General features: G+C 44.4%; 2 protein-coding genes across 10 annotated transcripts in view; one reads left to right on the top strand and one right to left on the bottom strand.

Moving 5' to 3' along the window:
- Positions 1 to 10,701, top strand: part of FAM161B (FAM161 centrosomal protein B) — a 16,850-nt gene extending 6,149 nt beyond the window's left edge. Inside the window, exons 4-9 of the mRNA XM_054447832.2 lie at positions 252 to 598; positions 1,913 to 2,040; positions 4,854 to 5,018; positions 5,265 to 5,364; positions 6,871 to 7,010; positions 8,583 to 10,701. Coding sequence (XP_054303807.2) covers positions 252 to 598; positions 1,913 to 2,040; positions 4,854 to 5,018; positions 5,265 to 5,364; positions 6,871 to 7,010; positions 8,583 to 8,721 — 1,019 coding nt within the window. The 3' untranslated portion in view covers positions 8,722 to 10,701. The remainder of the gene's footprint in view (positions 1 to 251; positions 599 to 1,912; positions 2,041 to 4,853; positions 5,019 to 5,264; positions 5,365 to 6,870; positions 7,011 to 8,582) is intronic.
- The window catches only part of ZNF410 (zinc finger protein 410), a 47,584-nt gene continuing 46,808 nt past the window's right edge, over positions 10,701 to 11,476 (bottom strand). For all 9 annotated transcript variants that reach the window (XM_063651831.1, XM_063651835.1, XM_054447841.2 and 6 more), the window contains one exon: positions 10,701 to 11,476. In XM_063651831.1, coding sequence (XP_063507901.1) covers positions 11,438 to 11,476 — 39 coding nt within the window. In that variant the 3' untranslated portion in view covers positions 10,701 to 11,437.

Here is an 11,476-nt window from a genome sequence, read left to right as displayed (position 1 = left end):
ATTTATTAACAAGCTCTCCAGAAAAAAAAAAAAGGAAGCTGGTTTGTAATGTTTGTTATTTTCTGTGGCATAATTACTCCTATTCAGGCCATCTGCAAGCATCCCACAGGATGTTAACGTGTCAGAATTCCTGAAAAGTTCCTAGTTGCCTCCAGTACACTTACAGCTAGTATGTAAAAGAGGGAAAGTTCTCCAACCCTGTAGGTTTCTTGCTTGGTCCTTTCTTACCCATCACCATCCTTTCTCCACAGAAGCTGAGCTCTTCAGGAAAATTCGCATCCAGATGAGAGCCCTGGACATGCTCCAGATGGCCTCTTCCCCTATCACCTCCTCTAGTAACCGGGCTAACCCACAGCCCCGCACAGCCACCCGAACCCAGCAGGAAAAGCTTGGGTTTCTGCACACTAACTTCGGATTCCAGCCTCGGGTGAATCCTGTGGTCCCTGACTATGAGGGCCTTTACAAGGCCTTCCAGAGAAGAGCAGCCAAAAGAAGAGAAACCCAAGAGGCCACTCGCAACAAGCCCTTCTTGCTGAGGACCGCCAACCTGCGCCACCCTCAGCGGCCCTGTGATGCTGCCACCACCGGAAGGAGGCCGGTGAGAGCCCAGGCAGCTGTGGGAGGGTCAGGGCTGTGGCCTGAAATACAGGGTGGGGCCAGGTCTTCCTGGAAAGCACTTCTCAACAAGGTTTTCCTATCTGTTTTTTAAACACCAGCTCAGCTGTAAGCAGATTCACTTTCCTATAAACTCCAGACCACAGCCCAGCCTGGGCAACAGAGAGACCCCATTTCTAAAAAAAAAAATGCAAGTATTTGCCACATGTGGTGGTGTGTACCTGTAGTTCCAGCCATTCAGGAGGCTGAGGTGGGAGGACCTTCTGGCTGCAGTGAGCCAAGATTATGCCACTGAACTCCAGCCTAGGCAACAGAGTGAGACCCCATCTCAAAACAACAACAAAAAACAGGCCAGGCGTGGTGGCTCACGCCTTTAATCCCAGCACTTTGAGAGGCCGAGGAGGGCAGATCATCTGAGGTCAGGAGTTCGAGACCAGCATGGCCAACATGGCAAAACCCTATCTCTACTAAAAATACAAAAATTAGCTGGGTGCGGTGGCGGGCGCCTGTAATCCCAGCTACTTCAGAGGCTGAGGTAGGAGAATTGCTTGAACCTGGGAGGCGGAGATTGCAGTGAGCTGAGATTGCGCCACCGCACGCCAGCCTGGACAACAAGAGTGAAAGTTCATCTCAAAAACAGAACAAAACAAAAACAAACCATAGGGACACTTCTTTTCCTCCCTTACTCTAGAAGGATTTCACAGAAATAAGTCCAAGCAGGCCTGAGATGCAAGGAGTTGGAATCAGTTGTTGATGTCCCTATACCAATTCCAAGGAACTCTTCTCATTTGACTAAAAACTTTAGGATTGATATCCAAGTCTTGGCTTGGTTATGAAACTTGAGATCTCATTATCCTTGCCTTATTCCCAGGAAAAAAAATGAAGATTCTCATTTTCAGTCCTTCAGTGAAACTGAATCCTAGTAAAGATAGAAAATTACAGTAGTTCACACCTGTAATCCCAGCACTTTGGGAGGCCGAGGCGGGTGGATCAGCTGAGGTCAGGAATTCGAGACCAGCCTGACCAATATGGTGAAACCCCGTCTGTACTAAAACTGCAAAAATGTATCTGGGCATGGTGGCTCACAACCTGTATAGTCCCAGCTACGTGGGAGGCTGAGGCAGGAGAATTGCTTGAACCGGGCAGGTGGAGGTTGCAATGAGCCGAGATTGCACCACTGCACTCCAGCCTGGGCAAAACAGCGAGACGAGACTCTGTCTCAAAAAAAAAAAAGGAAAAAAAGATAGAAACTAATCACACATGCTGTCCCACCAATACCAGCCTTTGTTTCTTCTAGGATTCCCCACAGCCACCAGCTACACCCCTGCCAAGGAGTCGTTCTCTGAGCGGCCTTGCTTCCCTCTCTGCCAACACTCTCCCTGTGCACATCACAGATGCCACCAGGAAGAGGGAATCTGCAGTCAGGTGAGTAGTCACATGCTCTGATTCTGGCCCCAAATGCTGGAAACCTCCCTGCCAAGGGACCTCCTTTCCTGTTATCAGAGATACCTCAAGGGGTCAAAGGGAATTTTCTGATCAGGACAGGAACAATTGCGGTTCTCCACACCTGGTGCTTGGAGAACAGCTAGCCATCATTCAGCACATATTCATAGTGGGCTTATTCTGTGCCAGGCACAATGTTAAGGCTGGAGATCTTAGGGAACCTACAGTTTATTATCTAGTCTGAAATACAGAAAAGCAAAGAAGCAATGGCCATATTTTTTGAGTAGTGCAATGATGGGGGGTAAAGGGGACTGTGAGGGCACTGGGCAGCCTGGAGCAGGGGGGTCTTGTCTTGTGGAATAGATGTCTAAAGTGAAACTGAAGAACAAGGAAGAGTTCGCCAGACAAAGCCTGGAGAGAAGGAAGGTTCCAGACAGAGAGAACATGGATAAAAGCCCATGGGCGAGAGGAAGGGAGTAGTGAGGAACAAGAATTCAGAGAAGCATGCTAGCAGGTGGCTGAAATTGCCGCAAAGATGAGACATCCATTGCATAGATTTGAGATTCTCTGAGATTCATCTTGGGAAGATGTCAGAGTCTGTTGGGCAGCAAGAGCCTGCTTCTTTTTAACTCTTCAACTGACCTGACTCTGTTATGATGTTGTTCTCATTAAGCCAGCCCCCAGCAAGGGTTCTTCCACCAGGCTTCTGAGCTGAAGTAGGCAAGAGAGGTCACGGTCACGGTGTAACAGCAGCTTAGGCCAGCCAGGGAGAGGACTAATGTCTTACTGCCTTCCCATGGGGCATGTAGGGGAGTACTCAGAACCTACTTGGATCTTTAAGCCCCACAGCAGGGATTGTAGAAAAGTATTTATGGTCCAAGGTATACTCCTTTCTTCTTCAGACTTCAGTTAGACCTACTAAATCAGGGCTAATTAATTGCTCAGTATCCTGAGGGCCAAGAACACAGGCCTCCTGAACAAAGAGGCTGGCCTACCTATAGAGGACATCCACATCTGCTTTCCAGCCACAGGGAATCTGACATACTAACAGATTAAATTTTCATGTCCTTCTTCCCAGTCTGTCCGTTTGAATATAAACATCCAAATATAAGAGTCTTGGTTGATTTTCCTTTTGGAAGAACTCAACATATTACTTTGTAGATAACTGAACAAACTAAGTGCTACAGGTTGAACCCAAATAGTCTGCATTGAAGAAGGCTCATTTCCAGTTCTCTCTAAATGTGCAGATTTGTATTCCCAAAGGACCATGAACCCAGACACCTTCCAGCCCACTATTTACAGCAGAGTGGTCAAGGCCAGAGGCTTGGGAGTCAGAGGTCCTGGTCCAATAGGGGCTTTTCCACTGGCATGCTGGGTAGCTTTGAGCAAGGGGCTTACCTCCTTTGAGCCTCAATCACCTCCCCTATAAAAAGGGAATTTAGTATTTGCCTCATAAGGCAGTTGTGAGGACAATGTGAAATGTAATGGTACTTGGTTCATAATAAGGAGCTCAGTAAATGGTAGCTATTAGTATTATTTTGTATCCACATAGGCGAAAACCTATTGAGTGTTGGACTATTTAAGTAAGGATATATATATATTTTTTCGAGACAGAGTCTTGCTGTCGCCCATGCTGGAGTGCAGTGGCGCAATCTCAGCTCACTGCAACCTCTGCCTCCTGGGTTCAGTGATTCTCCTGCCTCAGCCTCCCAAGTAGCTGGGATTACAGGCACGTGCCACTACACCCAGCTAATTTGTTTTGTAGTTTTGGTAGAGACGGGGTTTCACCATGTTGGCCAGGCTGGTCTCGAACTCCTGACCTCGTGATCAGCCTGCCTCAGCTTCCCAAAGTGCTGAGATTACAGCCATGAGCCACCGCGCCTGACCTAAGTAAGGATATTTTAACTGACATTTCTCCAGTTCAGTAAATGCACTTCTAGGGTGGGAAGTCACTGTGTCCCTAGTGCTGGAAAGGCTTCATCTGCCAGTGCATTTAATCCTAGAATTTTATTATTTTTAAAAATGGCAGTTGAGGTAAATTACATGCCCCATTCATTAAAAACACCAACTTACTTTCCAGAAAAGGTTACTAAGATTGCTTTTATTTTATTTATTTATTTATTATTATTTTTTGAGACGGAGTCTCTCACTGTCGCCCAGGCTGGAGTGCAGTGGCGCGATCTCGGCTCACTGCGAGCTCCGCCTCCCGGGTTCACGCCATTCTCCTGCCTCAGCCTCCCGAGTAGCTGGGACTACAGGCACCCGCCACCGCACCCGGCTAATTTTTTGTATTTTTAGTAGAGACGGGGTTTCACAGTGTTAGCCAGGATGGTCTCGATCTCCTGACCTTGTGATCCGCCTGCCTTGGCCTCCCAAAGTGCTGGGATTACAGGCATGAGCCACCGTGCCCGGCTATTTTATTTTATTTATTTATTTATTTATTTTTTTTGAGACGGAATCTTGCTCTGTCGCCCAGGCTGGAGTACAGCGGTGCGATCTTGGCTCACTGCAACCTCTGACTCCCGGGTTCAAGCGATTCTCTTGCCTCAGCCTCCTGAGTAGTTGGGATTACAGGTGCACACCACTATGCCCAGCTAATTTTTGTATTTTTAGTAGAGCTGGGGTTTCACCATGTTGGCCAGGCTGGTCTTGGACTCCTGACCTCAGGTGATCCACCTGCCTTGGCCTCTCAAAGTGCTAGCACTACAAGCGTGAGCCACCACGCCTGGCCTAAGATTGCTTTTCAGTATACCCAGGTTGGTAATCTATACTGTTTTTCTGCCTCCTTCCTTTAGAAGTGCACTTGAAAAAAAGAACAAAGCAGATGAGAGTATTCAGTGGCTGGAGATACACAAAAAGAAGTCTCAAGCAATGTCCAAATCTGTGACCTTGCGTGCAAAAGCCATGGATCCCCATAAAAGCCTGGAGGAAGTGTTCAAAGCAAAGCTGAAAGAGAACCGGTCAGTGTCCTCTATGTGTCAAAAGGGGTGCTTGCCTTGGGATCCAACAGACCACTGGCCTATTGCCAGAAAATGCAAAATAGAGTTATTGGGGTAGGTAGGCTCCTGTAATCACAGCAGGGTCATGATTTTCCAAGTCAGATAGGAATTTACAATGTACATGAGAGTTACACTGCTTTACTGGAAATGAAGGGTATTCTGGATTAGAAAAGATGAAATTCTTTCTAAAAGTCTTGCTAATTCCAGGAACAATGACCGTAAAAGAGCGAAAGAATATAAGAAAGAGCTGGAAGAAATGAAGAAGCGAATACAAACAAGGCCCTATCTCTTTGAACAAGTTGCCAAGGTAAAACTAAACCATCATTTGTTTTCTTTCTGCCTTAGATAAAAGGACTCTGAAAAATTACGAAACAATTTTAATATGTGGGTATTAAAATTTTCCTTGAGGCCCAGAAATTCTAATTTCATTACTACCTTCTTTTCCCAAAATAAATAGTACAATAGAGAATGCTGCTTGTGTTGATTTCATCCAAGAGTGGACTCCAAAGGCATCGGTAAAGGGATATTTCACTTCCTAGAGCTTTCACTGTAGTCTACCATTCAGATTTCATCAGATTGGGCATTAGACCCCAGAGACACAGGGACCATTTGGCTCTTTCTATGCTCTGGGGCCACTGTTCACAGTGCTGGAACGGCATCTCTCCTCTGGCAGTGCTGCTAGCCCTGGGCCTCCCCAGCCTTTAGAGCTGTGGGATATTTATAGGTCTCCAAGCATTAGGATGCCCACAAACACCCCACAAGGCTTTCTCTAGACTAAGTGGCTTTCAGGCTGGAAGCCTGAAATTTTTTTTCTTTTATTTTGTATGCGTGTGTGTGTGAGTGTGTGTTCCTTGTGGAGCAGGGCTAACCCATAGGCAGTGTACCCAAAGTATCCTGGAAGAGTATCATTTTAAGATATTCTCTGTAGACTTTTAGGGACGTTGGACTCAGCTGAGATCTCCGTAAGGATGTAAGGATGCTCTATTTCTACTGCATTAGGTTCTGTGGATCCCTTTCCTCTCCAGTTTCAGACAAGTTGGGGTTCCCTAGTGACCTAGTTCCAATGGCAGGGCATTACCTCCATCTTATAGTTAGTACATTGTCTAGGCATTTGCTGGCTCCACTTCCTCCTCCCTCCATAAATCTTTCTCCTCTCACACACATAAGCACACATGGTCTTGGATTTACTTAGCAACCTGCATTGTTGAAAATCTCTCATGCTTCTTTATGTTAATGTTAAGCAAGCTCACTCTTCAGATCTCAACAGATCTTTCACCTGTCTAGGAAAAATACAAAGTACCCTATGATTTTGTTCTTGAATACTTAAACAAAAAATAATATTCTTCTGGTCCACATGCAGACCATCTGTCCTTCCATTAAGAGTCTTGGTGTAGCTTATTTTCTATTTTATTTTAGTGTTCCTGATAATGGTTTGTTGCTTTAAAAATCTTAGAAGGTTTTTAGTCCATCCTTTTAAATCTGGGTCTCATTTGTCTCCCAAAATAAGTCACTGCTTTTCAAAATTGTGACTCCCAAATCAACAGTTTGGCATCTCTGGGGAGTGTTAGAAATACAGAATTACAGTCCTCATCTGACACCTACCAAATGTGAAATCTGCATTTTAACAAGACCTCAGGTGATTTATATACACATTAAGGCTCGAAAACAAGGGTTAAATAATTTTCATGCAAATCTGTGCCCCACAATAAGGGTGGTGGTGGTTGTGGCAGTATTGTAACAATACAGATAAAGTCATTTAGAATTGTCTGGTAATTCATAAGACAGCTACAACAGATTAATTTCCATCCCACAGGATCTAGCCAAGAAAGAAGCAGAACAATGGTATCTAGACACCCTGAAGCAGGCTGGGCTGGAGGAAGACTTTGTGAGAAACAAGGGTCAAGGCACCCGGGCTGTTCAAGAGAAGGAGACCAAAGTCAACGATTTTCCCAGGTAACCTGAAATGTTGCTGTCATTCTGCAGCTCTCTAAATTGTCATACCCAGTAATACCTCTGGGAGGAAACTTTAGAATAGCCACTGGCATTTTGAGATCATAATCCTGTATTTATATAACATTAATAAGTAATCCAGAGATCTCCAAGTAACACATTTGAATTTAGAGAGTGGTGCAGTTGTGAATAAAATCTGGCAAATTATGTTTCGTTTTCTTCCATTTTGAAACAGATCATTTTCCAATTCCAGTTCCAATTTCATGAGCTGAAACTATTTCTACTTTATTTTTGAAGAAAAATCATGTATATTTTGACTTCTTATAAAACTATAAAACTGTTTTTCTAGCATTCCTTAAAGGTAGCTCATTAGTATCACCTTCTCCATAACCCTTTTTTTTTTTTTTTTTTTTTTTTTTTTTTTTGAGACAGAGTCTCGCTCTGTCGCCCAGGCTGGAGTGCAGTGGCGTGATTTCCGGCTCACTGCAAGCTTTGCCTGCGGGTTCACGCCATTCTCCTGCCTCAGCCTCCCGAGTAGCTGGGACTACAGGTGCCCACCATCATGCCCGGCTAATTTTTGTATATTTTTGGTAGAAACGGGGTTTCACCATGTTAGTCAGGATGGTCTCGATCTCCTGACCTCGTGATCCACCTGCCTCAGCCCCCCAAAGTGCTGGGATTACAGGCGTGAGCGACCGCGCCTGGCCCTCCATAACCCATTTTGATACTGAGTCAAAGGGAGAAAATAGTATCTTATCTCCATTGTTCTCAGTTGTTTTGTATCTTAAATCCTAGCAGCCCCTACCCTAATTCCTATCTCAGTTTTATACCCCTAGAAATTTTCCTTTACATCCCATATAAAATAGTAATAATGTTGAGACTCTTTTTTTTTTTTTTTTTTTGAGACGGAGTCTTGCTCCATCGCCAGGCTGGAGTGCAGTGGTGCAATCTTGGCTCACAGCAGTCTCCGCTCACTGCAGTCTCCGCTTCCTGGGTTCAAGCGATTCTCCTGCTTCAGCCTCCTGAGTAGGTGGGACTACAGGTGCCCACCACCACGCCCAGCTATTTTTTGTATTTTTGGTAGAGACAGGGTTTCACCATGTTGGCCAGGATGGGCTCAATCTCTTGACCTCGTGATTCACCTGCCACGGCCTCCCAAAGTGCTGGGAGAGACCGTTCTTAAACTTACACAGTGCTTTAAGATTTTCTTTTTTCAGACTGGGCATGGTGGCTCACGCTTGTAATCCCAGCACTTTGGGAGGCTGAAGTGGGTGGATAGCTTGAGCCCAGGAGTTTGAGACCAGCCTGGGCAACATGGCAAAACCATGTCTCTACAAAAAGTAAAAAAAAAAAAAAAAAAAAAAAATTAGCTGGGTGCAGTGGCACGTGCCTATAATCCCAGCTACTTGGGAAGCTGAGGTGGGAGGATTGCTTGAGGTGGGAGGGTTGCTTTAGCTAGGCTGTCCAGGCTGCAGTGAGCTGAGATCATGCCACTGCACTCCAGCTTGGGTGAGAGTGAGACCCTGTCTGAAAAAAAAAATTTTTTTGTTTTTCATGTTTTAATTTATTCTGCAGGTTCCAAGAAACTACAAAACTCAGCATCAGAGATCCAGAGCAGGGTTTGGAAGGATCTCTAGAACAGCCTGCAAGCCCCAGGAAAGTACTGGAGGAGCTATCTCATCAATCACCAGAAAATCTCATATCACTTGCTTAATCACTACCCTTAAAATTACTGCTTTTGAAAAATATTAAGCAGCTAACTTGGGTTTGAGTCAAGGCAGGGAAAACTTGGGTTTTGAGTCAAGGCTACTGTTAGAGAATGGAGAAATGAAGAGTAGCAGATTAACAGGCCGGGCGCAGTGGCTCATGCCTGTAATCCCAACACTTTGGGAGGCTGAGGCAGGCGGATCATCTGAGGTCAGGAGTTTGAGACCAGTCCAGCCAACATGGCAAAACTCCATCTCTACTAAATACAAAAATTAGCTGGGCGTGATGACACGTGCCTATAATCCTAGCTACTTGGGAGGCTGAGGCAGGAGAATCACTTGAACCCAAGAGGCAGAGGTTGTAATGAGCTGAGATCATGCCACTGCACTCCAGCCTGGGCAGCAGAGCAAAACTCTGTCTGAGAAAAAAAAAGAGCAGCAGATAACAGGGAATAGTTCAAGGAAATCAAAGTAGGGAGGCTCAGGTGGATGGATGGTAGCCTAAAGTTAAGGGTTCCTGCTTTGTGCCTCACCTTAGAGAATAGGTACAGAAAAGAGAGCACAGGCCCAAATGCCTATAGGGGTTAGTGCAGAAACAAACGCGTCCATGGAGTGGGTGTAGACAGTAGGAGATAGTAGACACTGGAAAGTATCAAATCCTGCTGGAATATAGGCTCAGAGTTACTACATCAGCTACATTTTCATCAAGCCAGAAATGTATATGCTATATCAACTCATTTAAAAATTACTTAGAAATATTGTATGGGCAAAATAAAATACATCTGCATATCAGATCTAGCCCATGGGGGATAAAAACTTACAACTTCTAGTACAGGGTTTCTTAGCCTCAGTGCTATTAATATTTTGCGCCACCTAATTCTTTGTTGAGGGTTGGGGAAGGGAACTGTACTGTACATTGTAGAATGTTTAGTAGCATCCCTGGCCACTACCTGCTAGATGCCAGTAGCACCCCTCTCCCCAGTTGTGACAACCAAAAATGTCTCCAGATATTGCATATCCCCAGGGGGCAAAAATGTCCCTGGCTGAGAACCACTGCTCTAATATAAAAGGCTGCATGAAGCAAAAACTGGCATTCTAAGAATATAAGTAATTGCCATGAACACAGTCTACGTACTATGTGATTACGCATGTCATTAACAAATTAAGAATTTAAAACAATTCTCTCCCGTTATCTGTTTAGAATGTGCCTGTGTGTTTATGTGAGCATGAGGTTCATTTTAAGTAAACTTAAAATTTCCCAGACAACCAAGATTTTCTACTAGTAGGTGAACTTTGGAATAATTTTCTTCTCACCAATAATAATTGGCTATTCTGGCTCGGTGCAGTGGTTCATGCTTGTAATCTCAGCACTTTGAGGGGCCAAGGCAGGAGGATCACTTGAAGCCAGACGTTCAAGACCAGCCTGGGCAACATAGACCTCATTTCTACCAAAAAACACAAAAAGTTAGCTGGACTGGTGGTACATGCCTATAGTCCTAGCTATTCAGGAGGCTGAGGTGGGAGGATGCCTTGAGCCTAGGAGTTCAAGGTTACAGTGAGCTATGATTACACTACTGCACTCCAGCCTGGGTGACAGAGCAAGACCCTATCTCAAATCATAATGATGATGATTGGATATTTTCTCAGTAGCTGTGGAGACAGGATGATAGCAAGAGTGCCTGCTCTAACTAAAGCACCTTTCTCAAGCTTTTTTTAAAAAACTATCATCTTTCTGGAAAAATTCAAAAGTATCTGTTTTTATTGCCATTTTCTCAGATGTATCTTTTTTGGTGGTGACAGAGTAATAATCCAGTAACTATCACCTGGGCTTAAGAAATGAAGATGTTCTTGTTGTTTCCTAAGACTCCTCGGTTCAGTTTTACCTGCATGGAATCCTAAGGGTAAATCAGTACACTATTTTAAAGGGAAAGATTAAATTCTTAATCTCTAAGAAAACAAATTTTGTATAAAACAAGAGCCAAAGAACTGACTGGGCTGTTTTGTTTATTTAAAGGAAAACCTGAATCTCTGCATCATGTAATTTTTAACTTTAAAAAAACAAAAACATGAAATCCCTCTTAACATGCTACTGTATGTTCCATTAACGAAGAAAGCAAAGTGACCAAGTAGAAGTGTATAGGACAAGATAGTACCTCAGCCTGGGCCAAGGGGAGATTCAAGTAATTTATTTTTTTGCAGCCCAGTGGCAGAGAGTCTCTTACTCAGGTTGCTAAAGGGAGAATGTAACAAGAGAATTGACATCACTCCCTTCTTCAAAGCAACAAGGCATCTTGAAAACTCAACTTCCTGGTGAAGCTCTGTTGTTGGTAGCAGGAATTATTTCATCCATGTGAAAAGACAGCTGAGTCTGGGATGAAAACTCTTCAAAGGAAAACCTCCCCTCAACAGTCAGAATGAAGAACTTCAGCCAACACATAATCAAATTCACTTTTGGTCTATCCCAGAATTTTGCAGTGGGAAGAGAGGTAGGTACAGTTTCCCAGCCCACAGTCATTGCTTCATTCCTTGTCTGATCAGATGGTAGTTAGAAAAGCAGCTCTCCTACATCCATCTTCTATACCAGGAAAGAGGAAGAGTGGCAAAAGCAGAGTCTTGTGCCTTCAAAGATTCATTCTGGTTCTGTTGTGGGCTAAGGCATCCTGTTCCCAGTGTATGCATTTCGAGATCAGACAGAGCTGCTCTTCCAGGAGTCAGCACCCACGCTCATGTCCGTCTTTCAGTTAAATCTCCTTGGTTTAGTAA

The sequence above is a fragment of the Pongo pygmaeus genome, chromosome 15 (genome assembly GCF_028885625.2).
Source record: "Pongo pygmaeus isolate AG05252 chromosome 15, NHGRI_mPonPyg2-v2.0_pri, whole genome shotgun sequence".
NCBI classification, from domain to species: domain Eukaryota; kingdom Metazoa; phylum Chordata; class Mammalia; order Primates; family Hominidae; genus Pongo; species Pongo pygmaeus.
The sequence above is the reverse complement of the archived record's forward strand: the minus strand, read 5'-3'. Positions and strand labels throughout refer to the sequence as shown.